Below are 11911 nucleotides of genomic sequence, written 5' to 3'. Positions count from 1 at the left end.
GTGTCATGAAGTTAACGCATCGAATGAGTGGCGGTACTAGCTCTCGTCCGCAGTCAGTGCTGGACTGGCAATGATTTCAGTGCATTTTTAGGATCTAAAGGCTTTGAAAGAAGAGTTTGGAACCCATGATTTTTTTATTTGAAACCGAGAAAAGCAGTCCAGAGAGTTCTTTCCTTTTTTTTTTTTGTGATAAAATTCCCTGGAGAGAGCAGGTCGTCCATCATCAAGCTCTGTGGCCATTCATTCCAAAACGTGATGTCCGAGGGCGCTCGGCTCTGAGGCATCTTGAAGAGCTTTGCCGATAGACTGAGAAGCAGGAGTTTCTTGAAATAAGAGTCTATTTATTCAGTGTTTTACAATTCTATTTGTTTTCATGCTTTCCTCTCTTTCTCATTTTTATTTAAGGGGCTGGAGTTTCTCCACCGGCCTCCTCCTAACATTGTTTCTAGCCAACTCAACACAGGAAGCCTTGAAAGAAAAGAGAAGAAAAAAGAAAGAGGTCCCGTGGGAGGGGAGCAGCTTTAAGTGGTGGGGAGGGTGAGGTGGGGCTGAGGGTGGGGGAGACGCGTGGACGGGAAGCATCTGCTGGATCTCCGTGGGCGCGCGGCGGCAGGAATGGCAGGTGTCCGGGTAGAGGCACTGGAGGTGAGCGGTGGCTCTGAAGGGCCGCAGTGCCATGCAGAACTAGCCGGAAGGCTCCCCACAGGAGGGGCTGGGGAAGAAGAGGGCAGCATCCAATCCGGGGACACCGGCAGGAGTCTCTGGACTTCGAGGAAGGCGTGAGTGGTCTGACTACAATAACCCCATTTTTCTGAAGTCACAAATGGGGTGGAACGGAATGCTAAGGGCCGTCTTGTCCTTCCATGTTGGGGTGGCTATTGGGTAAAGGGCGAGAGTGAGGATTTTCAAGCCAGCGTGGGAGTAGAACTTGGCCTGGAAAAATAGTTTGGCTGGAATGGGGGTTGGGGCTCGGAATGGCAAGAACCTTTCATGGAAGACCCTTTTTCGGCTCTCTCTGTGCGAATGAAGACATGTTGCAGGTGAGAACACACAGGTGCACATGTCAGAGCAATACCATTAGCTGGACAGCACATCAGCAAGCCAGGCCCACGCCCCAGTGAGTTGTAGGTACGTTGTAGCCATGATGGGAAGAACTGAGCTCATTGAGCTGTGGATGGATCTATGGAGAACAAAGCTGGGATCCGTGACTTCCCAACGTCTGGGTCTGGTCTGCCAGGGCCCAGTTAGAAAATTAGAACTAAGTGTGGGCATTTGGCCACAGTGGTGGGGAAGGAAGTAACATTTGTGGGCACCTACTGTGTGCCAGGCTCTATGCTGGAGGCTTCCTTGGTTGATTGCTGGATTGCTTCCTTAGTTTCTCCATCATGGTATGAGCCCGTGCTGCGTCCTGGGCAGCGTCCCTGCCCTCGTTCCTCCTCTGTTCCTGGGGTGTGCATGGTTTCCAAGCAGTGGGCAGACCCTGCTATCCTGACACAGCTGGCATGTGTGTCCAGGGAGTCTCTGCATTCGCAATGGAGTTCTGCACCGTGGGGCACTGGGCAATTCATGCTGTGGGTGGCTTGGCTGCCCGCCAGCCTGGCTTCACAGGTAACACTGAGAAGGTCACTGGGGCATCTTAAAATCAACAGCCATGGAGTTCATGGTAAGAAAAGGGATTGACTGAGAAAAAAGCTACCAAGGCCCTGTTGGGTAAGAAATGAGAGGAGGTCCGGGGTTGAGGGAGAGCTGGGCCAGGGGCTGGCACTGCAGCCTGAGTGAGCAGTTTTCGAACAATGGCTTACAGAGGGAAGCCTCAGAGGAGCTATTGAGCAAGGGCCTGCTGCTGGGAGCCTGCAAGGCTCCTGTCCCACCCTCCCTCGGAGCCGCTGAGCTGGAGCTCTTGGAGCAGCAGAGACCTGCCCTATGGGATGCACAGGCTTCGCAGGTGGTGCGCGGTGCGGGCATCATGCCCTGGCCAGGTTGCTGCTGTCTCCAGGCTGCTGTTGCCCACCTCTCTGTTTTTTGATCTACTTTCTCAAGCTTATTAGACTCTGTCTGAGTGTTGGCCCGTGGAGCCGCCTGAACTCAGCAGCAGGGCCCGGAACAGGAGTTTGTTGTTGGTTTTGTTTTGTTTTTGAAATGTAAACACGTGGTTTGCATTCCAGGGCAGTGTGCACCAGAGGGCTGAGGGCTTGGCCAGTAGCTCAGTTCAGTCGATGCTTTCAGTTTTGGGGACAAAGAGACTAACCTGGCTGGCCTGTGGAGGGAAGTGCTGATGGTGGGTGGGACAGAGACCTGAGAGGACTTCCTGGCGGGATCTTCAGGGAACAGGCAGATGGAAGGCTGTGAAGAGTCAGCATTGCTAACATCACCTTTCATGTCAGAGGAAACATGCAGTTCCAAACACCAAACCCTGGCAATGCTTTTTGGATCTTGGGCTTATTCCCTGAGTGACTGCCCTGTGCCTAGGGGACTGAGGTTTGGGGTAAAGATAAACATGACCCTGGCTGTGCTGTGTAGAAGACCAGGGCCACGCTCATTGTACCACAAGGAGGGCTGGGATGAGACCGGAAGAGAGGGGGACACCCAGCTAGGAGACTGTGGGGGAGGGGAAATGAGTTCCTACCAGCAGAGCCTGGTGTCAACGTTCACATCTTTGTCCCACTGGCTAGTCAGTCAGGCCCTGTCTGATCGACACTGGGGCTTGCTTCTCTGCTCTGGCCAAGGGATGTGCTTTTGAAAACCTTTGAGGAAAAGCATTGAGGGGCCGGGGCTTGCCAGCAGCCTGCTGAAAGAAGGATATTATCCTACAGGATCCCTTCTCAGAGACAGCAAAGCTTAAAACCCATTAGTGCAACAGGCCAATATCCTGTGGGACAGGATAAATGTCCCCATTTTATAGATGAAGAAACACAGGACCACAGTGGAAGTCCGCCATGAAGTCCTTTCCAGAATCAAGAATCTTGACTCACATTTGACTCCTTGAACAAATGCCGACCAGTCTCTAAACCTGTCATCTCTTTCATCAGCTGATCTGGGCTGGCGTGCCTGCACAGGCCCGAGTGGCAGCTGGCCTCCCCTGGGCTGGTCCACAGCGGGGAGCAGCATCCTGCAGAAGGTCCCTTTTCAGATTGAGAAACCCACATCCCGATCTCTTTTGATGATTTTACAAAAATCCAATTACATTTCAGATGCCCGGATAAGCAGGAGGAGTTTGCAATCTAAGCAAGTTCTGGGATAAAGCTGATTAGTCGACTTTTTCAATGATTGTTAGCTTGGTAATCACTCACCAGGAGTAGCTTCCAGGTAGACCGAACCCATGCCTAAGTGGGCCCACACCCATGAGCACCAACACCTAGCAGGTGAGTATAAAAGGGGACCCTGACATTCTCCCAACAGCCTTGACTCTCCTCACGAACCTTCCACTGTCCTCGCTGGGCAAAGGCATCATGAGCTGTGGGATTTCAAGCAGATCTCGAGGAAGAGGAGGAGGAGGAGGTGGAGGATTCCGGGGCTTCAGCAGCAGCTCAGCTGTGGGCTCTGGTGGGAGCCGGAGATCCACCAGCAGCTTCTCCTGCTTGAGCCGCCATGGCGGTGGCGGAAGGGGTGTCGGTGGTGGCGGCTTTGGCAGCCGGAGTCTTGTTGGCCTTGGCGGAACCAGGAGCATCTCCATTAGTGTGGCTGGAGGAGGCGGAAGCTTTGGCTCTGGTGGTGGATTTGGTGGCAGAGGAGGTGGCTTCGGAGGTGGCAGTGGCTTCGGAGGTGGCATTGGCTTTGGAGGTGGCAGTGGCTTCGGAGGTGGCATCGGCTTTGGAGGTGGCGGTTTTGGAGGCGGCGGCTTTGGTGGAGGCCGCTTTGGAGGTGGCAGCGGCTTTGGCGGTTTTGGGGGTCCCGGTGGCTTCGGGCCTGGTGGATTCCCTGGTGGTGGCATCCACGAAGTGTCCATCAACCAGAGCCTCCTGCAGCCTCTCAACGTGGGCGTGGACCCAGAGATCCAGAGCGTGAAGGCCCAGGAGCGGGAGCAGATCAAAACTCTCAACAACAAGTTTGCCTCCTTCATTGACAAGGTGAGTCACGAGAAGCGGGCTCCGTCGGATGCTCACGGTGCCCTACTTCCAGCACTAAGTGAAAGGCAAACAACAGGGATTCGTTTCTTTTGCGAGTCGGTGTGTTCCCAGTAGCCTGAACTATGGGCAATATCCAAGCAGGACAGGTGCTTGCTTTGTGGGCTGCCTCTTGCCCGACAGTCTGCAGTTAGGAATTATTTGTGCCTTTGGCTTTATTGTTTCAGGGTAATCAATAACATTTATGCAAAATTCTGAAAGTCTTAGAAACACTGATAGAGACAAGGGATGGAGTGCTGGGTCCAGGCCGCTTGATGGCGGGTCTTGGAAGGGGTTGGGAAGACATCTTCCGAGATAGTCCTTCCTTCCCTGGGAGTCATTACTCTATGAAATTCGGAGAAGCTGAGTCTGAAATATGCTCTTGGGGACGGATGAAGTCCCTCCCTTCAAGAGAAGCATTCTCAGTTTTGTGACCCATAAAGTCCCTGTTGGTGTCGCTCTGGGGTGTTAGAGGATTTTCTCCTATTTCAAGTGTGAGGAGCCTGTATAAGGAACTCACGAGGCTCTTATGAAGCAGACTGAGGCGCCCTGCCCTCCAGGGCCCTCACACTTGGTGCTTTTAGGAGCAGAGCCAATGGATGGCTGTGTTTGGTTTTCCCCAAAATTCCTGGGAGGTTTGCTGGGAATTCAACTCAAATGAGGGAGGGAAATGGCCTGGAGTCCAGGGAGCAGCTGCAAACGGAAAAGTGGGCAGTGAAGTAGGAAAAAGGGTTCTCTCCATGGATAGCGCCAGCTGTCACACAGGAATCTGGAGAAGCTCCCACGTGTGGAGGCAGGAAGCTCCGAAGCTCTGCCCGGCATGAGCTGGCATCCCCCTGGTGAGGACGAAGCTGGGCAGACTTCTCCACTTCCAGGAGCGGGACCAGAGCAGGCTCCGCGAGTGTGGCCAGCTGGCGGGAAGGGCGGCCCAGAACTCATGTGCGTCCCCTCTGTCACGGCAGGTGCGGTTCCTGGAGCAGCAGAACCAGGTGCTGCAGACCAAGTGGGAGCTGCTGCAGCAGGTCCATGTGGGCACCCGCACCTCCAACCTGGAGCCCATCTTCCAGGCGTTCATCGCCCAGCTGAAGAGACAGGTGGACACGCTCTGTGCAGAAAGAACGTCCCAGGACTCAGAGCTGAACAGCATGCAGGATCTCGTGGAGGATTTTAAGAAGAAGTAGGTGGCAGAGCAAATGCTGAGTGGGATAGATATTGATCTGAGCTACCAGACCTTTCCCCGGAAAGGTCCTCATCTTCCAAGTGCCTTTGTGCTCATAGAATCTGTGTCTCCATCCGTTCTTTGTGGGAAAGACATTTAGGGCTTCAGAGATCGTGTGTGTCGCCTGTTTGAGAGTTAATTTACAGAAAAGCATCCTCATTTGGAATATCATAGTTCCAATTTGCACAGGTGAATGGGGTATTTCAGGTGAATCCAGTTGGGAAAGTAGAAGATAGAAATAAGCAAACTGGGACTAACCTAAATGCTTTGTCCTCTGGGTCCCAACAGGTATGAGGATGAAATCAACAGGCGCACGGCTGCTGAGAATGATTTTGTGACGCTTAAAAAGGTGAGCAAGAGAAGGTGAGGGCTGGGGTGGGAGTGAGGGGGCTTCAGAAGCCCGGTGTGTCTGGACCCACGGGTGGAGAACAGCTCTGAGGGTGAACCGCAGTGTCCAGGAAAGCGGCGAGGCGCGGCCACGGCTGGTTCTCAGGGAAACAATGGCATCTCTGGAGCTCAAGCTTCTGGGGATGTTTTGTGAATTTGCTGGAACGTTTCCCACCAATAACTTACTTAAAGTCTGTATTGGACGCTGAAAGATGCAACACAGAAAGCACCTTATTCTTCTTCGAAAGAGCTGGGGAAGGACTGGGACTTTCCTTGGAATGCCTGCTTAAAGAGCCCGTCAGTCGTGCTGACAAAGGTTTGAGCTAGAAGGCAAAAGTGGGTTTTCAGCCCGAATCCTGCAGAAGCTTTGGTGTAAAACCCAGAGAAATTCAGGAGAGTTGGGGCGGACAGGCAGGGTGGGAGAGTGGAGGACTGTTAAACCCCCAGAGGCCATTGTGCCCCATAGTGGGAACACACAGTGTCTCAAGCAGGAGGGAGAGATTGTTGACAAAGCTTGGTCCCATCACAGGTCTTAGGGCAGTGAGCAGTGAACGTGGGCCTGGAGCCCCAAGCAGAGGTGCATTGTGGACTCTATGCCAAATGTGGTCCTGAGGGCAGGTGGGTCACCTGAGACACCTGGGCTGTTGGAGAGCAGCTGACAGGGACTGGGATGAGAGAGAGGCAGAGAGAGGGCAGGGCCCGGACACGGAATGGGCAAGGCGGCCTTGGGGCTGAGTTTCACCAGAGGCCCCTGACCTTTCCCGCAGGACGTGGACAATGCCTACAAGATCAAGGTGGATCTGCAGGCCAAGGTGGACGTGCTGACCCAGGAGCTTGAGTTCCTGCGAATCCTCTATGATGCGGTAAGGAGGCTGCTCCTGGTCGGACCCTTGCCTCCCACCCTTCCCATCAAAGGCAGGTCCTTCCCGATTGGTGAAAAAGAGGTAGCAGTGGGGTTTAAGGCTGTCTGGCTCCAACTTGTCATCCTTTCAGACCCCCAGGGGCCTTGGAAGAGAGGAACTTCTCCCCTGATGCTCATGAAACACCAAGACCACTTTCCCTCACTCTGTCCCCCAAGTGTCCAGCTCCTCTTGGGAAGAGACCCCGCCTGCTCCTGTCCCTATGTCCAATATACTTCCGGGTCAGAATGTAATATACCTCACCCTCCCCGCCCAGGTGCATGCACTTGACCTCTGAAACAGGAAGTATAATTTAAGACTTCTTCCTGGGGAGCGCTTACCAAAACTGCATAAATGGGGAAGGCTGTTAACTAGGAGGCTCAGAAATAGACTTCTCTCTCCTGTATTTCTCAGGCCAACCTTGGTGGAGGCCTAGGAATGGTGATTATGCTGCTTGAAATCTCACCCAGTGGGATTATGATGCTCTGTCTGAGAGTCTGTGCATCTCCCTGACCCCGGGGAGGGGAATGCCTCCTCGCTGCCTTTGGCTGTGGGCAGGGGCGCCATGGCCAGCCCTCCCATGTGTTGCAGGAGCTGTCCCAGATGCAACAGAGTATCAGCGACACATCCGTGGTCCTGTCCATGGACAACAGTCGGCACCTGGACCTGAACAGCATCATTGCCGAGGTCCGCGCCCAGTACGAGGAGATCGCCCAGAAGAGCAAGGCGGAGGCTGAGGCCCTGTACCAGAGCAAGGTGATGGGCTGAATGCCTGGCCAGCTTTCCCGAAGTGTCTTGTCTTTCTATCCTGTGTCTTCTCCTATTTGTGTGTGTGAGCCGTGGTGCGCACTGTCACATCTAATTGACTTGATCTTTAGTATGAAGAGCTCCAGATCACGGCTGGCAGCCATGGGGACAGTTTGAAAAGTACAAAGATGGAGATTTCTGAGCTGAATCGGGTGATCCAGAGACTTAGATCTGAAATTGACAGCGTCAAGAAGCAGGTACTTGCTTCCTCCTCCTGTTGTTCAGCTCTATGGAATGGGGGTGGGGCATCCTCAGGTAATTGCAGGACACTTTCTCAGTTTTGCATCTTGAGATCCATCCCAAGATTGTATTGTTGTGCCTAGTTCCTTTGGTGACTATGGTTATTCCCAGAATTCGGTCATTAGGCTGGGTTCTCTTTAGGGAAGCCTGGGAGAAAATGATCTAGTAGAGAAATAGATGTGATGGGCATGAGTGGTCCAGCCCATGATGCAAAGGGAGACTTCGGAGGCGGAGAGTGAGAGGACAGGCAGCCAGGAGGTTTCAGGGCAGGCGTTTAGAAAAGTGTCAAGTCTGTAAGGGGTGGAGGAGCCTCAACTAGGGCCAAGAGAGGCTGCTGCGTCACCTTTAAGGGCTTCTAAGGAAGTCAACACAATTGAGGTGAGAAGGCCAAGGTGAAGTTGGGTCACTGAGTGTGTAATGTGCTGGCGCCTCTCCTCTCAGATCGCTGCGCTGCAGCAGTCCATCAGCGAAGCTGAGCAGCGTGGGGAGAACGCCCTCAAAGACGCCCGGAACAAGCTGAACGAGCTGGAGGCCGCCCTGCAGAGGGCCAAGGAGGACCTGGCCCGGCTGCTGCGTGACTACCAGGAGCTGATGAGCACCAAGCTGTCCCTGGATGTGGAGATTGCCACCTACAGGACCCTCCTGGAAGGAGAGGAGGGCAGGTGCGGAAGGGACCCCGGGGAGTTTGGCCACTTCTTCAGGGCATCCTCCCTTGTGAGCTGACTGCGACTGAGGAAGCAGCCATGTGCCTGCGGCTGGTCCTGAGGATCGGGAGGGGAAGGTCCATGGCGCAGGAGGAAAGACTTGGTTTCACAGTGGGAGCCGGGGTCCCCACTTTTGTTTTCTGAGGACTGTAGCGTCTGTGTGAAGCTCTTTGAGATGGAGTGATTTCTTCCTCATCTGGGCTGGCTCAGCTGTCATCCAGGCCAATGTGAAGGCCTCTAGAGGTGGCCTGCATTAGCAGCAAGAGTCTTGTCTTGTTTATATGGAGATTCCCTGTTTGTAGTCACACTGAGAACAATGACAGAGGTCGGGACACCCTAGGAGACAGGGTTAGGATTCAGAGGAAGTGGATTAGTGGAGCCCCAGATGGGGACAGGCCTGGACATGTCTGAGAGGGCCTGGGGAGTGGTTTGAGAAGCTGGAGAGTCAGGAGAGCTCTGCATTCCTTTCTCTTACAGGATGTCTGGAGAGTGCGCCCCGAACGTGAGCGTGTGTAAGTACTAGCGGATCTCAGGGGCCTGTGCAGGTGTGCTGGGTGGGCCGGGGAGCTGGGGTGCAGATCACTGAGTGTTCCCTTGCAGCTGTGAGCACCAGCCACACGAGCATCAGTGGAGGAGGAGTCCGAGGAGGCGGCGGTTTCAGCTCTGGCGGCGGAGGGAGCTACATGTCCGGAGGGGGCAGTTACAGCTCTGGAGGTGGTGGTGGTGGCTTCGGCTCCGGAGGCAGCAGTAGGGGCCACAGAGGCGGCTCTGGAGGCGGCAGCGGCAGCTATGGCGTCAGGATTTCTGGTGGCGGCGGCTCTGGAGGCAGCTTCAGCTCGTCAGGAGGCCGGGGAGTCAGCTCTGGGGGCAGCAAGTCCTCTGGTGGCAGTTCCAGCGTGAAATTTGTTTCCAGCAGCTACTCCCAAGGGAGCAGATAAAGAGGTGCTGTCTTTCCTGTTAGCTCTCCCTCCCATCACTACCTTAATGCTTGGCGAGGTCGAGGTCAACTGCCGCAGCCTTAGTGGAGAGCTGAGCTATGGTCAGTTCCACTGGTTCCTCCCAGCTCCCCCGCTCTCTCCTTTCTCCTCTGCTTCCCAAAGAAGGTTTCAGATCAGAGGCAATCCCAGTCCCCGGCTATGACCCTGCCTTGTGCTTTGCCTGCGAGACAGCTCAGCCATCCCACGACACACATTCCATTTCAAAGCATCTCCTTCAGTCAGCCAGAGCCGGGCTGGTGAGACCCACAGCTTCTTGCTGCGTGGAGACACGCTCTGGACAGCTCGTTGGGGTCCCGTGTCTTGCAGCAAGCTCTGTGCTGCTTTGGTTTTGTATAGAAGGTGTAAGCAAGTTGATTGTCTCTTGTGAAGAGGTCTTAACTCCCCTTTTCCTCGTGTTGCTGCAATAAACTGCATTTGAAATTCTCCACGAGTCTCAATCTCCTTTGTTCATGGTGATGTCCACCCTGGACGAGCGCTTTGTGGGCAGGACAGAAGGCCCTAGAGCCCCATGGCGTATGGGGAAGTTGGGACGATGGGACATGTTGGGAGGCTGGTCAGGCAACATCTGAGCTTAAACATTTAACATTTAATGAGCAGAAGCTCTTTCCCAGAGGGTGGAGGTGTCAAGGAGAAATGGAGAGTTTGGGGTACTCGTGGGAGAACGCTCTGGTGGAAAGGCCACTGAGCAAGCAGGTTGGAAGAGAGAGTCTGACACTGAGAGGAGGGGACAGTATTGCATGCTGAAGTCTGCCCATGTGGAACAGCCTATGAAGAGAGGGATGTGGGTCAGGCAGTACCGGCAGCTGCCACAGCCAGAATACAGACTTTGGCCTGGGGAGTTCAAGAACCAAGAGTGCTACTGGAGAGCTGGCTATCCATTTCCCCTCTCCTTCAGGCCACTCCCCAAAACGCTGCTTAATCTAAGAAGTTCATTTGCCCACATGTGGCCTGTACTCGTGGAGAAGTACAATGGGACAGCATAGTGATCAGAAGCATTGGACTCAGATACGCCTGGGCTTGGACCTTACCACCATCATTTACCAGCTCTGTGACAATGTGTCAGTTAAGGACCTCTCTGCACCTCGGTTTTATTTTCTCTCAATAATGGGGATAACAATGCCTTCCTCGTAGGAATTATGGCAAGGACTGAATGAGAGGATGAATGAACATCGCTTAGCAAGTAGTAAGCACTCAGTGAGGGCCAATTTTAGTGATAATGGTGGCGATGATGATGAGGACCTGGCTATTATGACTTTGCTTGTTGGCCTGCAGACAGCAGATGCTTGCTTTAAGGACCAAATGAACATCAGATTCCCAGTGGTTTTATGGCCGTGAAAAACTCAGTTCACTTCTCTGAAGTTCTAGATTTCTTAGCTTTCACTGAGAGAAGTCTTCGTAGCTGCAGTGGCAATCAGATCTCAGGGAAATAAAGAGGGTGTAAATCAACAGGGGTATCGCGTCCATACAAAATGGGGAGCTCTCTCTCTCTCTCTCCAGTCACTCTCACCAGAGCTGCCTCCTTATGAACCGATGCGAAAGTCTGGACAGCATTATGGTGGACAGAAAGAAGACAGAACGTTGGTTCAGAGAACTGTCTGGTATGCAAGATGTAAGCAAAAATAAAAAAAAAATGCACAGTTTCCTGGATGTGTGGACCATTGGACAAGTCACTTGACCATTTGGAGCGTCTGGTGTAGGTGAAACGAGGGTGAGAATATTTGCCTCTAGACAGCAGGACAATAAAATATATATGATGTGAAAATGCCTTGTGAACTGTGAATGTGTCATACACAAGTAGTTAAATGAGGTTAAAAGGGAGTGACAAAGAAGTAGAGGAAGGTGGCCGGCTGTCAGGGTCGCCCACGAGGGAAGTACCTCACACGGTCACTGTGGCACCCTGACAACTCTGAACTGACATAAAATTGATTTTGTTAAGGCATCCAAGTTACATCTGCTCTTGAGGACTGCTATGTGTGCACCACGCACTCAAGCCACGGATGTGTGACCCAGAAGGTCCATGTATTAGTTTGTGGGGGAACCTACATTTTCAGTGACTGAAATACCAGAGCCCCCATCCTGTTGTCAAGATACCTGGGAAACTGACTTAGTCCTAGAAGGCGGCGTGGTGCTCGTGGATTTAGAACAATGGGAGTGGGGTGGCCTTGAGGGTGATGCTGTACTCTCCTCTGAGGGAGAGCAGACGTCTGGGGCCACCATATGGCAGCAGGGACACCACTGAATGAATGAACTGGTGAGAATATTCTAGTACTCTGGTACACACTTTCTAAATTCTCTCTTGGGTTAAAATTTCCTGTAGTCACATTTTAGTATTGGTAATACCCTTGCTCGTCTTGCTTGGGCTGGGTTTTCTTGGTTTGGCCAGACACGAAACGGAGACCACGACAATTTATAGTGAAACTTACCAAACTTGTGATGTCACAGGACTGAATGGAAACATTGTGTAAGTCAGTATATAATGAAGAATTAAATTGAGTAAGATCAAGTACTCAATGTTTTAGTACTAGAAAGACATCAAAGGAAAAATCTGGAGTAC

General features: G+C 52.9%; 1 protein-coding gene across 5 annotated transcripts; it reads left to right on the top strand.

Annotated features, from left to right (window-relative positions):
• The first annotated feature begins 529 nt into the window (after window positions 1-529).
• KRT2C (keratin, type II cytoskeletal 2 epidermal) lies at window positions 530-9782 on the top strand. Of its 5 annotated transcripts, XM_070271462.1 has the most exons (11): window positions 1619-1663; window positions 3192-3306; window positions 3400-4067; window positions 5066-5280; window positions 5611-5671; window positions 6477-6572; window positions 7200-7364; window positions 7487-7612; window positions 8097-8317; window positions 8837-8871; window positions 8960-9782. In XM_070271462.1, the coding sequence occupies exons 3-11, from the start codon at window positions 3450-3452 to the stop codon at window positions 9295-9297; spliced, it is 1875 nt and encodes a 624-aa protein (XP_070127563.1). In that variant the 5' UTR covers window positions 1619-1663; window positions 3192-3306; window positions 3400-3449; the 3' UTR covers window positions 9298-9782. The 5 variants fall into 5 exon arrangements, with proteins under 5 accessions (XP_023499376.2, XP_070127566.1, XP_070127562.1 ...); XM_023643608.2 differs by lacking the exons at window positions 1619-1663; window positions 3192-3306 and adding an exon at window positions 530-645; XM_070271465.1 differs by lacking the exons at window positions 1619-1663; window positions 3192-3306 and adding an exon at window positions 602-779.
• The last annotated feature ends 2129 nt before the right edge of the window (window positions 9783-11911 follow it).

This window comes from Equus caballus, chromosome 6, assembly GCF_041296265.1.
Source record: "Equus caballus isolate H_3958 breed thoroughbred chromosome 6, TB-T2T, whole genome shotgun sequence".
NCBI lineage: Eukaryota > Metazoa > Chordata > Mammalia > Perissodactyla > Equidae > Equus > Equus caballus.
This window is presented reverse-complemented; position numbering and strand designations above follow the sequence as displayed.

Bases quoted from the DNA above. Each gene is read 5' to 3' on its own strand.
- KRT2C (XM_070271461.1), top strand. From the start codon at position 1,567: ATGCTGTGGGTGGCTTGGCTGCCCGCCAGCCTGGCTTCACAGGTAACA. The intron at 5,281-5,610 runs GTAGGTGGCAGA...GGGTCCCAACAG, and splicing joins GTGGAGGATTTTAAGAAGAA to GTATGAGGATGAAATCAACA. The intron at 5,672-6,476 runs GTGAGCAAGAGA...CCTTTCCCGCAG, and splicing joins ATTTTGTGACGCTTAAAAAG to GACGTGGACAATGCCTACAA.